This window comes from Centroberyx affinis, unplaced genomic scaffold (assembly GCF_046629955.1).
Source record: "Centroberyx affinis isolate AG114_WGS23_722 - 3 ecotype Tasmania unplaced genomic scaffold, CSIRO-AGI_Caff_v1 ptg001953l_1, whole genome shotgun sequence".
Lineage (NCBI taxonomy): Eukaryota > Metazoa > Chordata > Actinopteri > Beryciformes > Berycidae > Centroberyx > Centroberyx affinis.
In genome coordinates, this window is record NW_027280310.1 from 43,175 (window position 1) to 64,289 (window position 21,115).

At 41.2% G+C, this 21,115-nt stretch overlaps 1 protein-coding gene across 1 annotated transcript in view; it reads left to right on the top strand.

The window, feature by feature from the left end:
• The window catches only part of veph1 (ventricular zone expressed PH domain-containing 1), a 46,217-nt gene extending 34,618 nt beyond the window's left edge, over positions 1-11,599 (top strand). The window contains exons 10-12 of the mRNA XM_071530677.1: positions 6,037-6,173; positions 10,971-11,024; positions 11,417-11,599. Coding sequence (XP_071386778.1) covers positions 6,037-6,173; positions 10,971-11,024; positions 11,417-11,599 — 374 coding nt within the window. The remainder of the gene's footprint in view (positions 1-6,036; positions 6,174-10,970; positions 11,025-11,416) is intronic.
• The last annotated feature ends 9,516 nt before the right edge of the window (positions 11,600-21,115 follow it).

The following is a 21,115-nucleotide window of genomic DNA, read 5'->3' on the forward strand; positions in this document are numbered from 1 at the left end:
ACACAATCAATCAGTCACAGCAGCAGGGAACCTCAGCCAATGAGGAGGGATTTTATTGAAACAGGAAATGAACACATTTAGAGACATCTAGCAGCCAAGTTGAGCATCAAAGGCTTGTTAAAATAACACTGATAGTGCGTGTGTGTATGTATGTGTGTGTGTGCGTGTGTGTGTGTGTGTGTGTGTGTGTGTGTGTGTGTGTGTGTGTGTGTCCATAAATGCGTGTATGCATGCATGCCTGTGTGTGTGATATGTTTTCAGCCTTAAAAAATCCTGGACTGAAAAAGCAGGACTTGGAGTTATCCAACAGCACTTGGCAGTCAGTGCTTTAACAGTAGTCCCCATGCAGTTCTCTGTGTGTTTGTGTGTATTGGCATGTCTTTTATCAGAGCAGAGGTCCAGACCCCCAATACAGATCCCTGATGACCCCTGTCACATGGTAAGGGTTGTATTGCTAAAGGCTTACAGATTACCGGCCAGTCCAAAACACAGGACAACAGCTACCAAAATTCTGTTCAGTCTCTGCAGTGGTAGAGACAATACTTTCGTATACTTAAATGTCTTTATATCGTGTTTTAAATGTATGTGTGTGTGTGTGTGTATGCGTGTGTGTGTGTGTGCAGTCTGAATCTGGTGTTTAACCACTACCTAACTTCCACCTGAGGAAAACCAGTGACAGGCAAGAAATTACGCAAGTGAGAAACGTTTACAACACAGTCAAAGACCTAAATGTTGACCTCCACTGTGTCTTGTTCTGTGTGTCTGTGTGTGTGTGTGTTTGTGTGTGTGTATGTGCGTGTGTGTGTGTGTGTGTGTGTGTGTGTGTGTGTGTGTGTGTGTGTGTGTGTGTGTGTGTGTGTATGTGCGTGCATGCGTGCATGCGTGCTTGTGTGTGTATGTGCGTGCACATATTGGTAACATGTATATCAGTGTCTTTGCATGTGTGTTAAAGGGAACAACTGTTGTCCCCTCCATGTTTAGCTTTGAAAAGCAGATTTTATTTGACCATTTGCGTGTTTGTGTGTGTATGTGTGTGTGTGTGTGTGTGTGTGTTTGCTGTGTGTACTGTGTGTCCATCCTCTGTTCAGACAGCCTACTTTGTTAAATAGGTGACCTCTCAGTGACCTTTGACCCTTGACACTTGAAATTTTCATGTCAATCACACCTCAGGTGCTGACATGGACTCAGTGGCCTGAACCAACACTGTATGCAACTCATGATTAGTATGTCAGCTGTCAACAGTCAACTATATAACTTCGGAAACAGAGGCTTTGTAACCTTTTCATGCATACCATTCATACATGTAGGGCTGACCTGAACTCCCCCGAAAAGCCTTGTTGTCTAGGAGCAGGCTTAAGATGAGATTTGACTTGACATTTGACAGTATGAGTTAATATATATTTAACCTTTGGCCTTAACTGCTTTCAGCTTTCAGGCCTTTATTTTGACTAATTATCAAAAATTACAAACAAGGACAATTTTTTTTTTTTAAATTGACATAAAACACAAAAAAAATGTATCTGGATCTTATTGCTGTAAGTCATATCGGTATTAGGACTTGAAAGGCAGTGCAGTAACACCAATAAATAATTAGCACATTAATTCTGAGACATTAGTATCATTACTGTACACAAACAAGACCATCGCAGAGACGACTGGCAGCCTCTACTGGCCTCTACTCCTCATTTTACATTGTGTGCCACCAAGTCAGATTTACGGGGAAATCTGCTGACTTTCTTTATGGCACAAAGGGAGATTGTCCAAAATAGGGACTCATTTTTACTTTGCAAGTAACACACACACTCTTCAAAACAAACAGTGACCTTACCTGTATACATGCTAACCAGTATTGGAAATGAACGGTTCATGAATTCATATGGGGTATAGGAAAATGTGAAATATCTGTGAAACAAGCCTGCAGTACATAGTCAAAAACAAAAAACTGTCCGTTGGAAAACGACTTATTTGTCCAACTGAAAGTTATCCCGCTACATTAAGTGTATAAGGTCAAATTAAATTACAATAGGTGCTATACCTTCACTGAAAACAAAACTTACCTTAGCTCACCTCCCCTCACTAAAATAAATGTAATGATTTGACTTACCAACCAGTGCAATTTGGATAGCTTTTCATGTTAAGGTGAGCCAATGTGTTGTTTCTACAGCGTGTAAGTACATACTATTTCCCATATTTACTATGTATACATGATGTTTTGGATTAGAAGTTGTCATTAGCCAAGGTTTTACATTATATTGCTTCATTATAGAAAAAAAATTACTGACTTGCCATGAGTGAATAGCTGTGTAAGTACTACGGTGTGTTGGTCTTCAGTCCTAATGATGTGTGTGTGTGTGTGTGTGTGTGGGGGGGGGGGGTTGGGATGGAGAGTTCCCAGGAATGTTTTCCAGACCGAAGGCCAAAGTGGAGCCGGTGGTTATTGCGACTGTATGATGCTTTATGATATACTGTTGTGTTTAACTACTGGAATGTGTTTGAAGTGAGCAGTAATGGGTGGAGGTGTGTGCGTGTGTGTGTGTGTGTGTGTGTTTGCGTGTGTGTGTGTGTGTCTGTGTGTGTGTAAGTGTCTACATGTGTATGTACAGTAAGTACGCATGTTGTACATTTGTGCTGTCTCTTTCTATTTCTCTATCTCTCTCCTTCACTCCTTTTCTGACATAGTTGAGATTTTTACTTGGACGGCTGCAACTTGCTATCACATAATCAGCACCATGCTCACTACAGGGGTAGCTGGAATGTTGTATGTGTGTGTGTGTGTGTGTGTGTGTATGTCTGTGTGTCTGTGTGTGTTGTGTGTGTCTGCGCGTGTGTGTGTGTAACCACCAGAGAACAGAATTTTTCAGAAAATTATTATTCCCTTGGCTGGACTGCTGGCACACACAAATATACACACACTTTAGAGTATGCATATATAACCTCAGTGACTCATGCCTATACACGTGTGCTTACACTTACACACCACACACACACACACACACACGTCTGGAAGACAGTCCCAGGTTATGCAAAAAGATGGAATACCCCAAACAAGACTCTCCATCATTCCATCATCAATCAGTGAGGACATGCTAGACAGTATTTCTCACCTCCAGGAATTGCCCATGCAGCAAATTCTGGAGAATCGATGGCTATAGACAGACATTCATCACACTGCACCACGTTTTACTGAATGTCAATACCGCAGATTGAGTTGCGCAAGTTTGAAATGTTTGCAAGGATGATTTAAGGCAGTGTCTCTCATGGCAGCATGTGGGTTGTGAGATAATTTATGCAGGGTCATGGACAAAAAACATCCTGGAGAGGGAAATTACATGTTATTTAATGGGTCCTGACACCATGGACAAGGTGTAGACCAGTTTCGAAGGTCTAATTTTAAAGGATGTCAGTGGTTGTAGGTGGTAAGGGTCAGTGTGTTGGGTTTAGTTATCCGTCCTACTGGGGTGATATAAAGTTTCAATCAAAACAAGAGCAGGGAGGCATTGGATTTACAGTGAAATGCTAAGAAGCCACCTCATGGATTGTTCACACTTCATTTTTTGGTACTGATTCAATACTTTTGTGTATGTGTGTGCGTGTGCGTGTGTGTGCACAATTGTGTGTGCATGTGTGTATGTATGTGTGTTGTAACTATTGCCTAGCAAGGGTCCTGCCATTGGACACTGTATAGTCAGTGGAATAACAACCCAAGCCCCAGTAAAACTGTCTGCTCTCCCTGTTTGATTAAAGACTTGGCTGCTTTCCTCTGCTCTGAAACACGTTTTTGCAAAGCTAGACATGTTGGGAGAAATATTTTTTCCCGGTAATGACTTGGCTTCTTTTTTTACAGTTATGAAATCCTCTCACTCAGAGGGGAAACTTGTTCAGATTTAACGAGAGTGAGGGTGGGCAGGTTACTTGTTATTTACAACCACATTTTAGTAGCTTACTGTCAACTGTTGCTTTGACCCATATATCAGGATACACCTCCCCATTCTCCTAGCACGTCATTCCAACCAAAATTATTTAACTGACAAACTAAATACATACATGTATACATTCATAAATAATTAAATAATCAAAGGACAAATATAACCAAAAAGCACAGATCTTTTCGCATTTGGACCTGAGGGTGAAACTAGCAGCTGTTTCTGGTAATGATTTGGGTTGGAATTTTGACTCTTGTCACAGTTGTGAAATCCTGTCACTCCCCCACAGCTCCAAATGTAGCTTAAGAGCCAGTGGCAAAGACAGTTTGTCCAGGGTGGGCTATGGACGCCATTGCAGCCCCACAAATCAGTTTGTGTAGAATAATATGTTGCTAACAGCCATGAAACAGGATTGTGGAGTGAACACATCTCTGTCGGTCTGTGGCTCTGGTGCAGCCTCAAAGGATCAGTCTGTGGACCTGAGGGATTTTAGACACTAGTGAACTGGTGTCTGGCTTTTCTTTTACTTACATGGGCATCCTCAGTACGTATGTGTGTGTGTGTTTCGTGTCCTTGACTCATTGTTTGACGTCAACGTAGCTTGGATGCGGCGCTGTGAACTACATGCCTGGGGGATGATAACAAACCCAGGGATCCTTTTCCAGGTGTCTACATAAAAGCGAAGTGAACGAAGCAGGCAGAAAGATTTATGCATTAGACAAGTTTATTTCCGTGCCTAAAAACTTAAATATTTGTTGGATGAATCTCTGGCATATCTGCGGACAAGCAAGCGCCCCACAGAGTGTTGGGAATGTGTCCGAGTGTGTAAGCAATGCTCATCGCCTATCTAAACAGGCAGGCAGGATGTTGATGTGGACCACAGATGCAAAGTTCTGTGTGCTGTGGAAACACCACAACACACACACATCATGCAGAAATCATGTTAAATCACTGATTGAGTAATTATTTGTGGATGCATACACACATTCACAGTCCCACAGAGAGTGCTAATTTTACTCAGATGTTTGATTGAGAATCCCTGTGACTCATCAGTAAAATTTAGAGGTAAACACACACACAAACACTAATATTATCACACTTGACTGGTTGAACCACTCTCCAACTGAGAGAGAAACAGCTCTGCCACTCATATGTACCTCCAATCATAGACACATCCTTACAACATGAATTTCTTCTCCTGAAAATGCCACAGTTCCCTCTGAAAGCAGATTTCAGCAGTGAGGGGTTGAGGTTTCTATTACAGCCCGGCATACCTGTGATAGTCTGGAACTGAGTGATGTTTAGTACAAAAAACTTCTCACTGTCTGTATTTCACTATCATGTTCTTTTCTGTTCTGTTTTGTTCTATTTCTGTTCTGCTCTAAGCTCTTCTGTTCTCTGGTCTGTTCTATTTCGTTCTGTTCTGTCCCGTTCTGATCTAAATCCAGATGAAAGGGGATTTGATGACCTTAAAATCTTTTTCCTGTTTTTCCTGGGCACAGAGTGAATCACACTCCTGTGAATCATCTTGCCCACCCATTCAGACACACTCACTAGTATATCTCAAAGCGATCAGAGCGCAATAATCTCTGTCTGCTTTACTCATCATCATGGAGACAAAGAGCAACTTTGTAGTTTGGTGCTTGTGGTGGTCTGGTGGAGGCACCATCTGACTTCCTGGTTTACTGGCACCAAACCTGACCCAGCCAGGACACCGCTGAGTTGTGCCTGGTTTCACACACACACACACACACACACACACACACACTCACACACAAACGCAAAGGAGTTTGGTACAACTCAATCCACAGAGAGAATGTGAGTGGGTGTTACTAATCAGACCAATCCAGATTCTGTGTGGGAGTACTCCTCTATCTGTGATTTGTGTGTGTGTGTGTGTGTGTGTGTGTGTGTTTGTGTGTGTGTGTGTGTGTGTGTGTGTGTCAGGATGCCTGTCCGAGATAATACAGGTAGAGGTATGACATTAAACTTTAATCTATTTGGTACTTTTAACACCCCAGTGGTGGGCAATGGGGATTTCTTTCCTTCATCATTTCTTTCTTTGTCTCTCTTTGTCTCTTTGTCTTTCTTTGTTCTCCACGTGTCCCTCTAGTTGTGAACCAGGAGGGGCAGCCTCTGATTGAGGGGAAGCTGAAGGAAAAGCAGGTGCGCTGGAAGTTCATCAAGCGCTGGAAAACCCGCTACTTCACCCTGGCGGGAAACCAGCTCCTCTTCCGGAAAGGCAAATCAGTACGTAACAAATGAAAACACACATGGTTACACACATCCTCGTGAACTTATCCATGTGCATGCATGTACGTACGCACAAACACTGACAGTGATACAGATGCACTCGACATTCACACAATCATGCACACACACGCGCACACACTGCGCATGGCCTCTCACTCACAAAATTCGAATTTCTGTTTTTCCTTTCCCCTGTCATTTGGATGATGATGAAACTCTGTATGAAACAGTGGAAATCCCATCTCGTGATAAGCTCTAGTGTCCCTCAGGAGCGTCCAGCTATAACAGATTTTGGCCCCAGTATGGAGTCTTGGGGGGGCTCCCAAGGCCAAAAGCATGATGCCGCAACAACATGAGTCACTCTCCCCCTTTATAACTCAAAGCAGGAACCAATACGCACAAGTAGCAAACACAGAGAGGGAGGTATTGTCTTGTACAGTATGTGTGTGTGAGAGAGAGAGACTGAATATCCTCATGTGAGTGGAGGTGAGGATATTCCCCTCTGGGTTGTAACAGCACTATTTTCCCTCCACCTTTCCTCCGTTTGCTAGTGACTTACTTTGAGGTCAAGCAAAGTCTGAGGTCACTAGACTTAATACAGCGGAGAGAATTATTGTGCAAAGGGAAAGTTTGCTTAATCAGAACCATAGAGCAAAACCAACGTGATAGAAAATGTGTTCAGGTCAGAGGTCTCAAAAAGCTTGATTAAAAACAAGGCCAAATTTCATTTGATCCAGCAGACTAAAGAAATACAATTTCACTCACCTCGGTTCATGAGGAAATCAGATTTGTTAGGAAGGTTTGTTACACCTGTGTGTGTGTGTGTGTGTGTGTGTGTGTGTGTGTGTGTGTGTGTGTGTGTGTGTGCGCGTGTGTGTGTGTGTGTGTGTGTGTGTGTGTGTGTGTGTGTGTCTGCATGCCCGTGTGGGTGTGTCCGTGCCTGTGCGCTATTTTCTGGCTGTCGTCCCTACTTTGAAACAATGAAACAATCTCATTATTATAATTGTATTTTCACAGCCAAGAGGGGATGAGAGCCTTCTGGGCCTTTAGACAATGCCATGTTTACACAATCAGCTCCCAAAAGCTAGAGAGAAGCACGACAGGAAAAGAGTGAGAGATCTCCTGAGAAACCTCTAGACTTTCTCCGGTGTTGAATTCCACCGCCACAGAGGAATATCTGGAAATAGGGGAATATTCTTAGATGGTTGAAAAGCAGAAGTAGAGTTGAGGTCCCTCTTTCCTCCAAACAATAGCCTTTGTGTTCCTATCCAGATGGTAATGGATTCCTCCCTCTCAGCAGCCACAAATTGGAACGGCTTTGTGTCTTGTTCTCCGCGCTCAGTCTACCCTTGCCAGTATGTTCTGGAGGTGGTTGACATGTTGTGAAAGACCTGTTCCCAGCAGGGAGCCGAGATTATGAACCAAACAACATGTTATTTCCCCCATGCTGAATGATCGAGCAACTTTGAAACGCTGAGAGGTTTGAAACATTCCCCAAATCCATGCCCCGTCGGGACGCTCATCTTCTTCTGGTATTCTTACGCCTTGTATAGGCCCTCATGTTGACAGTTGTCATTAGCTCCTTTTTGGGTTGTCCCATTCTTTACCACCATATACCAGGTGATCAAGAGATGCCAACATGTTTCTGTAGACTTATCTCCGCCTACTAAAGCTCAGTGCTGAAGAGAAGAATACCACATTTCCCCTATATTGTAGATGATTGCTGAACCCCATTGTCCTCCCCTGAAAATGTTTCCCCTAATTGAGACCAGACAAAGAGTGGTGCCAAACTACCCCCAGGCCAGGACTTCGATTTGGCAAGTCCTGCTGTATGTAGGAAGAAGAGAGAGAGAGGGAGGGAGTGAGAGAGAGGGAATATAAGAATGAGAGAGGTAATCAGTGTATCTACATGTACATTAATATTCTGATATTATTCAGGGTATTCAAGTATTCTGTTAGTGAGTTGGTACATGTAAATACCATATCCCATCTACAATAACCTGCATGAACCATTCCCCAGGTACAACAATCTTGAATATGATGGTAACGCTTTATTTTACAGCCTGCGTATTACAGTGTAACTAGTTTGTAATTATGGGGTACTAATAAAATAACAATGCTGTAGTTACAGGCTAACAAAACAAGAACTCCGGGAATTAAGGGGTAACAATTTTGTAATTATGAGAGATTTATATGGTAGTTATGGTGTAAGTATTTTCATAATTACTGCATACTTTAAAAACTCATTGCAGGGTACAATAACGTAATTAGAGGGGACAAACAAATGTTATCGGTGCTTAAAGGTTCATGCACTGGAAAAAGGCCATTGTAAAGTTCTACACCTGAGAATCTGAATTGAATAACTTTTCTTTTTATTTTCCTTAAGTATCCCCTCAGATATGATAGTAGTAAGATTAGAGTGAGCTAACTTGTGGCTTAAAACAGTGAAAGTGCAATAAGAATTAGTGATTAAATAGGCTAGATGTTTTCTGCATAAAAAATACGCTATCTTAATACAAATTCCAATATTATGTGTTTTTTAATCATGTGTAGTTTATAAACCATGTACGAAGTGGGACATCTCTGTCATCAAAGTTTACTGGAGCCTGAGCTTCATCTGATGAGTCATAATGCAGCTGGACAGAATGCAGCAGAGTTCATAGAATTTAGAATGTCAGTGTCATAAAGGAGCGATTGACCTGAACACAGACTCAGACTCACAGTTTCATCTCAGATCGGTGTTCACCTGCACATTGAGACAGAAAACTCACGTTGCATTCATTTGGAGAAACATCAACAATATCTACCTTTTAGAAAGGAAACCATGGAGAGTGATTTACATCTTGTTAAGCCACATGTATTTTTAATTGTATTATTTAACAGAGAAAGATTAGTAGAGGATTTTGCTGAACAGACAAACAAGAGACAGACAGTCAGGATAGACTAGTTGTTTGTGTTGAAGAATTTGCATTTGTGTCCAGTTTTTCCTTAGTTTGATTTACATTGTAAATTCACAGTTAGATTTGTTGTTGAAACAAAACTATGATGAAAGGCATAATTGTTTTGGCAGGACATTGGCTATGTGCTCATTAGACTCTCTGGATAAGATATGTTTCCACCAAATGGCAAAAAGTACGAGTACATGAGTCCACTGACTTCTCCTTCAACTTGTGAATGTCAGTATAGCATAACCACTGTGGCAAACAATCAGACCCTCAGCAGAGCCTGCTAGGGGGTAAAGCTGTGGACCTGTCTACTCAGATTGAACACTTTTCAACACATACACGCACACACACACACACACACACCACAGAAAGGATGTGGGCAAATGCCATGAATCTACCAGTTAGCACTGGTTATGCGGTTACGACCCTATGGAGCAAAACTATATGGCTGTGTTGCACTACACACACAAACACACACAGTCAAATATAGCCACCTTGAGGGGTAGAACATAGACGCAATGTGCTGCAGGGCTGAAGGATTTCATTTCCTGCATTAGAGAAGCAACAGAACAATAAACTCTCTTATTGTTCATACTGCAAATGTTCTGTTCTGAGGTAGTACATACTGGAAACAATGCTACAATATTGTGGCCTTGGCATTACGAGGTTGCATATAACATTTTGGTTACTCATATGATGGCTCTGTACAAACAGGTCTTTTAATGTGGCTGAAGTAAGATTTCCTAACATATTTATTGAAGTGGGTAAAAAATGCTGATTAAAAAGGCTACATTAGTTTTGTTCTGTGGGATGTGGAAACTTTCAGGCTCAATGTCTCAAAACCACTAAAACATAAATGCAAAAAAAAAAGTTATTGTAGACACATAAAGAACATACGTAACTTGATCTTTTGTCTAATTCCATATCAGTTCCGTATCAAATCCATCAAATCTTTCTTTAGTCCCTGGGTGTCTGACATTTAGCAGCAGCTCAGTTACAACACCCGTAAGTCCACTGGTCCACTCCGCAACACCAAAGCCTGGCACCGATTCAACACTAAAATGTGTTGACACGTTACAACGATAATGAGTCAGTCTGCCTCAAGGGATGGAGGGTTTAAATGTGGCCCACATGTTGTTGTTGTTGTGTGTGTGTGTGTGTGTGTGTGTGTGTGTGTGTGTGTGTGTGTGTGTGCATGTTTATGTGTGTACTTGCTTCCCTTCTGCCAAAAGGTTTGAATATGCACCACTTACATAGCATCTTCTAGCGCTATAAAAATCAACCGTGGAGAAAACTCATATCAAACATAATTTGTGCTTATAAAAAAAAATGACCATCACTTTTCTTTATAAGGACAAATTATGACCTGACTGTTCATGGCTTGTGAAATCCTAAAGCACGAGTTTCAGTGCTGACTTGGAGGTTGAGGGTTAGGTGTGACCAAAGAGTTGGGTGCCTTTGCTTCTTTTCTTTAATTGCTGTGTAATGTTGAACATTTGTTATGCATTATGCTGTTCTGTAAGCAACAGTCAAAGGGGGCTGGTTTTAACTAAATTAAAGGATTTATGTTGTTTATTATTGAATCCTTCACACAAAGAACCATATAAGTCTATTTTATGTTCTCAGATGAGTAATGTTTTCTAATGCCATCATCTAAAGACTGTAGGTTGGAGTGATTCTAAATGTAAATTCATAAAGTCAGTCTGCACTACCACATTCAGGCCAAATGATGCATTGGCTGTTCAAAAACGTACATGATTCTCAGACTGACATGATTCTGCATGTTCAGATCTTCATTTGTTCTCTTTTGTGGGTGAATGTTTTATTTTTTCACTCTCTCTCCTCTCCACAGAAAGATGAGCTGGATGACATTCCTATTGAGCTGAGCAAGGTGCAGAGTGTCAAGGTGAGGCAACGATTATTGTCTGCGTCCCACATAAATGTCTTCATGAATTGATAAAAACTTTTTTGATTTTACCCATTGACACACATATTTTGCATGCCATTATCAATGCTTTGGCTTGGTCCCAGTATCATTATTGACAGATTTTCTACACATGGAAAACAAACTGTCAGTCATGGGCTATTGTTAGTTACACCTGTTTAAAGCATCATCATTTTAAACGAGTTTATGTCATCCAATCCTGTCACAATGCATATACAGTATGAGTTTGAGGTGGACATCTAGACATTTGGTCTCATAACATCAGATCTTTATGATGGAATCTCAAAATGGCGAGTATATCTCCTCCTCCTCCTCCTCCTCCTCCTCCTCCTCCTCCCTCCTCCTCCTCGCAGGTGGTAGCCAAGAAGCGCCGGGAGCGGGGCCTGCCACGGGCCTTTGAGATCTTCACGGACAGTAAGACGTATGTGCTGAAGGCCCAGGATGAGAAGCACGCTGAGGAGTGGCTGCAGTGCATCAACGTGGCTGTGGCTCAGGCCAGGGAGCGGGAGAACAGAGAGGCTACCACCTACCTGTGAGAGGAACCCCAGCACAGATACCAACCTGTACACATACATACGCAGGCAGGCGCATACACACACACACAGCCTATCAGACTGCTGAGAACACATGCCATGTATAGATGCAAAGTCATTTTTTGCCACAGGGGATTATTTCAAGCATTCATAAACAAATACCAGCAAAGACAAGAGAACATCACAGCTTTTGAAGATGCTGTGCTAACTCTCAATTGACCTACGCACAAAGATTAACACACACATAAATACACACACACTGCCAGCAGCATATACTACCAACAATTCGATAGCCATACTATGTGGTATTTTGCACAATATCAACTTCTACCCCCATAATGACGGATTTCATGTCAATAATCTATCAACAAGAGTTCTTATGCAGTATTTCTAGAAATAAGACTTTAAATAAATCAGCAAAACAAGGCTCACTGTATGTATCCACCCAAAATGAAAGACTGACACATATTTACAACACAGACTTACAGTACATGCTGTTACACCATGGACCTTTGCTTGTGATGTTATACATCTACAACTATGGACCATCATCTTTAAATTACATGAATGTCATAGTATATATAAGTGTTACACATTTAAGTTACAAATACATGTTAGCTAGATTGTCAACAGACTGGACCAAGCAATACGAAAACTTTAACATCTACTTCAGCTCGGATGTCACCAGAGCATCAAGAACCAACCAAATCCAGTGCTAAAACCAGCACCAGTGGAAGCTTGTGATTTCTGGATTTGATAATGCGTGATGACTGAGAGGGAGTCGAGAGTGATGATTTCTACTCAGCAATAAGGACTTCATAGAAGCGCAGACCTCAAACGGATTTGTAGCAATAATAAGAGCGAAGAGTGAGTCTTGGAGCAGGAAAGATGAAGAGGAGCCTAATGGACAGCAGATGAACGCTGGAATCCTATGTGTGTGTGTGTGTGTGTGTGTGTGTAACAAATGGATCAAGTGGCATTAGTGTTCGTCCATGGAGCATGGTATCGTCTCAATATACACATCTTTTCATGTGGAATATGGTTATTTGAACAGAATCCAGTGTTATTGTAAGTCAGTTTTCATCACCGTCATAGACCAGTGGGGGTCTGGAGAGAGCGAGAGAGAGAGAGAGAGAGAGAGAGAGACGGGGAAGGAGGAAAAAAGAGAGAGAGAAAGGGGTCTAGAGAAAAAAGAGAAGGGGGCCATGTGAAGAGCGAGATGTTGCTGGAGAGACTGACGTGAAAATGTGCGGACATTTGATCTTGCGTGTGTATGTGCTGTGTTTGTGTGAGCATATGCAGTCGTGTGGCTTGAGTGACGAGCTGTGTGTGGGGGTGCACATATGGGTGTGTGTGTGTATATATGGGAACATATACGTGTATGTGTGTGCCGCCAGTCTTCTGGTGACAAGCTTTCTTGACAGCTCTGACATCTCTGTATATACAATACTCCCCCCCCCCGCCACACACACACACACACACTAATATATAACTTAATACAAACAGAAATCATTTAATAACTCATAGAATTAAATAGTGATTTTTAGGCCAGTAAACGCAAGGCAACTTTATTGCCAATGCTGATGGGCAACAGCTCACATGGAGTTGCTTGAATGTTGTGTCAATCATATGTCACATTGCTGCAAGAAAATATTTGAATGGAGTTTTGACCCTGTGATTTTGTGGCCTGTTTCTGCTTCTAGGAGCTTTGGCCATGCACATTTGACAAAAGACTGACTCATGTAGCAAGATCCTTAGAGTCAATACAGCTAATATAGTTAATATAGTCAGTTTTTTATTCTTTCCCAATCTTGATATCTCTATGGATTGGCCTTTTTTTTGGCTTCCCTGAACAAAAAATGTCTGTCCACAATCCAGCCCCCTTTTTATGATGAGCCATGTCTGCTGGACTGTTGCTTAATACTGGGGTTTAGCCCGCAAATTGCTAAGAAAACATAGTGAAGTTAATTGGTGGTTTCCTTGAGGGTTCAGACACCGTGCCTGTTCAGTCATATTGATTTAAGACATTTTAGTGAAAGCTTTTGTTTAGACAGCCCGAGACTGAATATGATATGTAACAATCCCTCGCTCCCTCAGTTTTCATCAGGGAGTTTCCAGTGGTTTGAGAATCTAAAAGCCGTGTCTTGTGGTCTAATGTTTAAACTGTGAGATTGGATAAAGTGGAAATGAACATCTGACTATTAAAACTTTGAGCTCCAGTTAACCTTCAGAATTCACTGGACGGAAACAGTCCTTCAGTCCAACTTCAATCATGACCCTCTCCTCTCCTCTCCTCTCCTCTCCTCTCCTCTCCTCTCCTCTCCTCCACCAACTCAGATCTATAAAGCTCTCCAGTCGAGTAAGCATAGCCTGTGGCAGTATGTAACTGGAACACTATAACTCACTTACGTCTGACCCATTAACCAAGCTGGCATGTGTTCCACTGCTGAGCGGACGCAGACGACAAGACGTCTTGACCCACTTAAATCACAGGAGTCCCTGCGCTGGACAAATGTTCCAGGTTGACCGTAGCGAAGCGATGATTGTTGGATTTTGACCCCCATCTTCTAACCTTGTGTGGGTCTCGATCTGTTCAGCGACCTGTGGCGCATCTGAAGTGTGCATCTGCCCGGCATCGCTCTCCAGCACATACCGCCTAGTGGCGGTTTTAGCGAAATATATTAAATGCAATGTTGTGAATATTTTAAATGCCTAAGGTGCTCTTGATCTTAACTCGCGTGACACTTGAGCAGCCTCCAAAGTGGACACATCACCCTCACAAAAAGGTAGATACAGCGCTCCTTGTGTGTTTTCCTCCCAAATGTTCAGGTATTTTTTGTCCCCGGTCTGATCTGGTTAGTGTGTCCTACAGCTACAGCACTGTTAGCTGTGTACAGGCAGCCATAACACAGCCTTCCCCACTGTGTCAGGTTACCTCTGTTTGTATGTTTAGCCTTCCCTCTCTCTCTCCCCTACACAGGGGAACTGAGTTTTGACCTGCATCTGCTTACTTACACATAATATTATTTATATCATGCCTCGCCTTCATATTTTTATTCTCTCTCTCCTTCCTCTTGTTCCCTCTTTTTTTGATATTTATGACCTACATACACAGCTGGCTATGCTCCCCAAAGTCAGGGGGATTTCCCACATTGCCTGAACTGATTGCTTTTCTAAAATGTAATATAATGTCAACAAACAGTTTTATTTCACAGCACTCGTACAAATTATGCTAACTGTATTGCTATCATTGGCAAGCATTTATCATGAGTTCCAGCTACTTGCGCCACTGTTGTCCCTTGCTAAACTAACACCAATCCTCTATCATTTGTCCCCAAGAGTCAAATAGTCATTTCAAATCATTCTTAACACTTTGTTATAATCTGCTTGGAGCACCAGATGTGTGAGGTTTAAAGCATCAGGACAATCCAGATACTGTCAGGTAAGTTATGATTCACAGATTTGTATGCCAAATTGACTTTCAAAACCTCTTCTGTAATGATGGAAACTTTCTGGCACTCGTTACATTGTCCTATGCGGTAAACTCCCACCCATCTGGCACTGAAGCTGGCTGAAAGAAACTAAAAGTATTTGCACTATAATACACACACACACACACACACACACACACACACACTATTGACCCTGGCTGCTGGCAAGCAAATGTTAAATCCACTGCCACCCTAAAGTGTAGTTAGATAAGTCCCCTGCCATCCACTCCAAATGTACCATGAAGCTGACTTCACCCTTTTAGCCGCGCAGTGTTGATTCCACGGTGTTTGAAGTGGATGTCTGATCATATGAATGTCAAAGTTGTCTAGAAGTAACGATGTGAACGTTCTCTCTGCCGTCACGCTGCCATCTTGGCCTAGTTTCCAAACCTCCGGGGCCGACTTTGAAGCCAAAACGAGCAATTGTTTTGGGGTATTTTTCTCGTAACGGAACGCATTTGCAGGCAGCTGTGTAAATAGCTCTGCTGCTGCGTCCCGTCTGGAGGACATATAGCGTATATGTGGGTATATTGGTTATGTCTTCTACCCCTGACGTGGTCATTGGAGAGCTCTAAACTTGATCTCTGTGTAACACACAGAGACACACAACAGGTTGTATCTCTGTTTTCTTTTTCTATCTATCCATCTATCTATCTATCTGTCTGTCTATCTATCTATCTATCTATCTATCTATCTATCTATCTGTTACTGTCACTATAATAAAGCACAATGAGATTACATTTATGTTTTAGAAAGCTGATATCAAGATGGAAGCTGTCAATGGAAATGTGTTACACTGCTGTAGATTTCAACAATCACACACAGACTGTGTATTTCTGAAGATGATTGACAAAAGTATTAATGTTTCTGAATGTAAACAAATAGTTTTGAGCATATATACTGTAATAGCCTTGTGTAAAGAATCATAGGAAATGTATAGTTGTTGTTTTTTTTAACTTTAGAGTTTGTTTAGTAACATTTGATTTCATTTTTGATTTTTGATATGAGGTCAATATTTATTTTTTACATGTGCTATTGTAACACTGCAGTTATGCCTGGAAAGACAACTGAAAAGCTAAATGACAGATTTTACATTGTCAATGTGTCTTCCCTCTCTTGTTTTTATACTACTATGAATACCGCAAACAAATGAAAGCTGTATTTTCTTGATAATGACACTATGGTTATGTTATGGTTTGTATATTTGCCTGTTGCACCTTTTGCATGCATGTCTGACACTGCCTTCATGTCTTTTTCTTGAGAGAGATGTACATTAAATCTTTATCAGTGAAATCAACAACAATTTGCCATTCAAAGTGTATGTGTTCTTCAGCTAACTTACTCTCTCTCTCTCTCTCTCTCTCTCTCTCTCTCTCTCTCTCTCTCTCTCTCTCTCTCTCTCTCTCTCTGCCCCTCTCTCTCTCTCATTGCCTTATTGTGCCTGGGTGGAGTTTTAGTCACTTAAAGTAAAAAAAAAAGAAAAAAAGATAATTAAAGAAATAAAATAATGTGGCCTGGTTTCCTGGATCTTCGCAGGCACAAAAAGCTAAATTGATTTTGTGCAGCTTTAGATAATTTGTCCAGTTGCATTCACTTAAAGGGCTGACGCACTGAGCTTGGCCACAATGAATGTGATTCTCTGGCCCATGTTTCCTATCTGTCGCTTCAGTGGTCTCAAAAGACCTCCTGAGAGGACACACACGAACACAGCAATATATCTCTAGCTCTAGGAGATCATTTCATCCCATCCCTATACACAAATTGCATCTAGGACAAGAACAGTACTTAAAAGTTTGAAGATGCTGTGCTAACACTGAACAGACCTGCAGTACATATACAAACAAACACACACACACACACACATAGACACACACACACACAGAATAGACTAAAATTACTCCATATGCCCACCAAGTAAATCAAAAAATGCCTTTCCCCCATGCGTGGAGCTTGGGTACTTGTGCAATCCAGTGATAATTCCAAAGAGCCGAAGCAGATTGGATCTCTCTCCCACAGAGTCTGTCCTCATCCAATACCAGTTTCACACACCAGCTGAACTGAGGCTGGCAGAGCTGACTGCTTGTAGCTGAAGCCCCGACATGCCCAAACTGCCATTATGTTCCCATTAGAGAACTTAAAAGCACTTCAAGAGACATATGTGTCATATGCAGGAGAGGAGTTGTTTGGAAAAGGTCTGGAGCAGCTCAACAAAGGGCTTTGGACGATGACTCAGTCTGAGGTATTATGGGGCCTTTGGCAGTAAGCAGGGGATTCTCTGCTTTCTTTGGTGTTGTTTGCATAGCCACACTATGTATGATTACTGACAGATTCCATAATTTCATTGTCCTTACCAGAATAAAAGCACAACACATCTTTTTTCAATACCAATAGCAACAACATTTTTTTCAATAAAATTTGTTCAATGAAAGGACACTTAAAAATGCAATAAATTATTTCCATATTCCATATTATTTCCAACATTTGAAAACATCATTTTTGCTTTTCTAAATAATAATAATAATAATACATGACATTTATATAGCGCTTTTCTCGGTGCTCAAAGACGCTTGAATAGAATCAGACGTGCTCAATGCTCAGTTGATTTCAGAACACTCCTAAAAATAGAGTAAAATGAATATATATACATTGGTATCATGCCTTTAAATTGATACCAATACCAGAAACCATACCAGATTTTTAATTTTTCACAATGAACTATCTATCTTTAGTGGTTTGCCTGTTGGGGCAGCAGTAAAATGATCAAATCACTGTCACATATGATGAAAAAAATCAAACGGTAAGTGTAAGCATGGCCTTCCTAGGACTTTAGACCTCATCTGCTTGGCATACAGCACAACAGCACTATTTAAGTAGTTACTGGAAAACCTGTGAATCACACTGAGGTTTTCCCTTCACACTGTCAGTCACAGCCGAGATCTGACTGGATCCCAGCTGGATCTATGTGACTGGCATGTGATGCGATTTGGCATCACAAAGATCTAGGATGAGGTAAAATATATGAAGGGCTTGGAGCCAGAAGGGTGTTACTGGCATTTTGGGTGAAAGTGAGACTCATATATCATGTAAAAGCTCTTGAGGTTTGGATGTGATGACATTATCAATATCAAAAATATTTATAACAGTTACGTCCACTTTTTATTTTGGCTCTCCTGTAAAGTTTGACAAAAACTGCTTCTGCAGCTCCAAGCCCTCGATACATCATCCTCCTGCCGGCTGTCTACAAGCTGCTCACCGTCTTTTGTTTATAACTCTATAAATCTGATCATTTGTGTGTCCAGTTATCGCTGGGATCTTTCATTCTCATTCAGTCACACACAAATACAGGCAAAAATGCACATTTGAGTGTCTGTGTGTTCTGTATGTGGAGATGAAAGTGATTTATAGTGGCCCTTCATGGGCTGGATAGCAGACAAAACCAAAGCTACTGAAGCAAAAGGAATGACACCAACAGGCTGAACGAGCCAGAAGCCAGTGAATAGTTATGGCTGTACGTCCATCACAGCATAGCAGGCAGCCTTGAGAGAGGAACATATCACTGGCAGCTGTTGATGAGGCAAAATTATAATGCCTTGATGTCTATTGCAAAAAGGCATAGTGTGGGAGAAAAACCTTCAGTTGGACCAGATGTCTTCAGGTCTTCTGCCACACTTCGAAATTTCTCAGAAATCAAATAATCAAACAGATTCAGTAGAGTTCAATATGATATAGGTTTACTGCAAAGTCACACAGAGTACAATAAACCGAGCTGGTCCATGGAGCAACTAAACTAACCCTTCAGTACATCTTCTTTTATGCCACTCTGTTGCCTCTTCCCATTGTGGGCTTAATTGGAAGGTCCCACCGTCTGATCTTACTCCAAACTTTTCATCTTTGTCAATACACCATTATTTACCTTTCTTGGGGTGTTTCTATCATTTATCAAAATTAATGGTGTCTACTCCCTCAACTCGTTAGCCTTGCAGGTCCTCATGACCTCTCATGCCTGCATTGGGCAAGCCGCCCATTCTTTTCATCTGGAGACACCATTTTCTGCAGAGCTAGTTATGCTGATAAAACAATAATGACTTATAATAAATGCACATACATTCCTCATGGATACTAACAACTTCACATGTAGAATTTCATACTGAGTATTCATTCATTTAACAAGTTCAGGTGAATTAAATTTTCCACAATTTTCATGTCATTAGAACCATATCAATATTGTGACAGCTAATCGTCCTAAATGTGCACAGTCATTACAAAATCGAAGCACTCAGATATTAAGATTTATCAATGGGCATACCCCTGGATATTTAGCATCTAGTAGTACACATAAAGCAAATATAAAATGGATATATAGCATGTAGCTTTTCCCCTGAACTGGCATTGAGCTGAGCTTTCAAGAGTTTATGGTTCATAAATCCATTTCTAAATCCATTGTTGTGGATTTGTACTAGTACAACCTTCTAAAATCAAAAGTATGTTTTTCATTAATAATTGATAAGGCCTCATTAAGGCCTCGATAAGGCTGATCATTCTCAGCTATTAGACCATGGAACTGAAACTCATAATTTTGAGTACTAATTGAAATCTTTCTGTTGCATTGCAGATGGAGTTGACATAAGCTGCTGTGAATGAGAACCAGGTAGCATACAAACACCCTGAACATACAAACCTGATCAGAGCCACATTTGGAGCTGTGTGTAGACAGCCAAACCATCAGATGTGATAGAAAATCAAAATTGTTTACTTGGCCTGCTGGTATAAATCCAGCCAATCAGAAGATATGATTTTGTCACTTGTTTTGCAGTGTAAATGCAGCTTGCAGTTGCAGGTTCTGTATTTACATTGCTTAAAAACCTCTACACTGCAATGCGTTTGCAGTGTAGCGGTTTTTATTTTTATATATATATATGGTCAGTATTTTTTTTTATCTATTTTGACAGCAGAAGTAGCACATAACTACCTGACTCTCCTCATTAAAAGGGCAAAGCGCTGAAGAAGCTGGATGAAACTTTTCTTATTGTTACAGTTGCAAAAAACATTTAAATTGGGTACTTATGGGTCCAATATAATGGTTTCTCCTATATTTACCTAATAATGCATTCCTCTAACTAATGATCCTCTCCAAATCCTGTGTGTGTGTGTGTGTGTGTGTGTGTGTGTGTCCATGTGTGTGTGTGTGTTCACTTCTAAGAATAATTTCTAAATTTTACATCACAAGGATTGTAGACCAAGCCACTCTGTGTAAATCCAATATTTGCATTCAGTCCATATTAACACTGTATATGCAGGTGTGTGAGCACATGTGTGTGTGTGTGTGTGTGTGTGTGTGTGTGTGTGTGTGTGTGTGTGTGTGTGTGTGTGTTTGTGTGTGTGTATGTGCATATGATACTATATCTGAACATCTGCAGTCATTCATTTAATCATTTGCAGTCTGTTCTGTTCACAGTGGGTCTGTCCTGTCACAGTGTATTCTCTCTATAGCTGAAGGGAGGAGAGCATTTCATAAAGCCATCTACTAAAAATAGGAGAGGTGGACTTCCACTCCTTAAGGATGAAGAGTTTGTTGTTCTGCGTATGGCAGCATGAGAGTGGAATCGGAGCAGCCAACCAGGGCCAAGTCATGATCTAAGGAGATCTCCCTCTCGTAAACCTTCGAGAACCATTGGAAAATGTCTTCTCAGTCTTTGGCAACATTAGGACAGGACAGGAACATGTGTAAGAGAATCCAGGAAGGACCCACAGTGAGACTGAGGGATAAATCATATGCAGTTTTGTTTGTGTTAACCTGGTTCAAAAGGGGCAGGAGTGAGGATGCTTGGCCTGCTAAATAGATTACAACATCTTCAGCATATAAAGATATACCGTTTTCTTACATACTGTGATACCTCTAATCTGAGAATGATTCCTGATGCTAATAGCTAGCTGTTTGATTGATTAATTAAAGAGCGGGGGGCTGGCACAACAACATTGGCAGGTACCTGGTTGCCGCTAAAAGTAATGAGAGAGAGAGAGAGAGAGA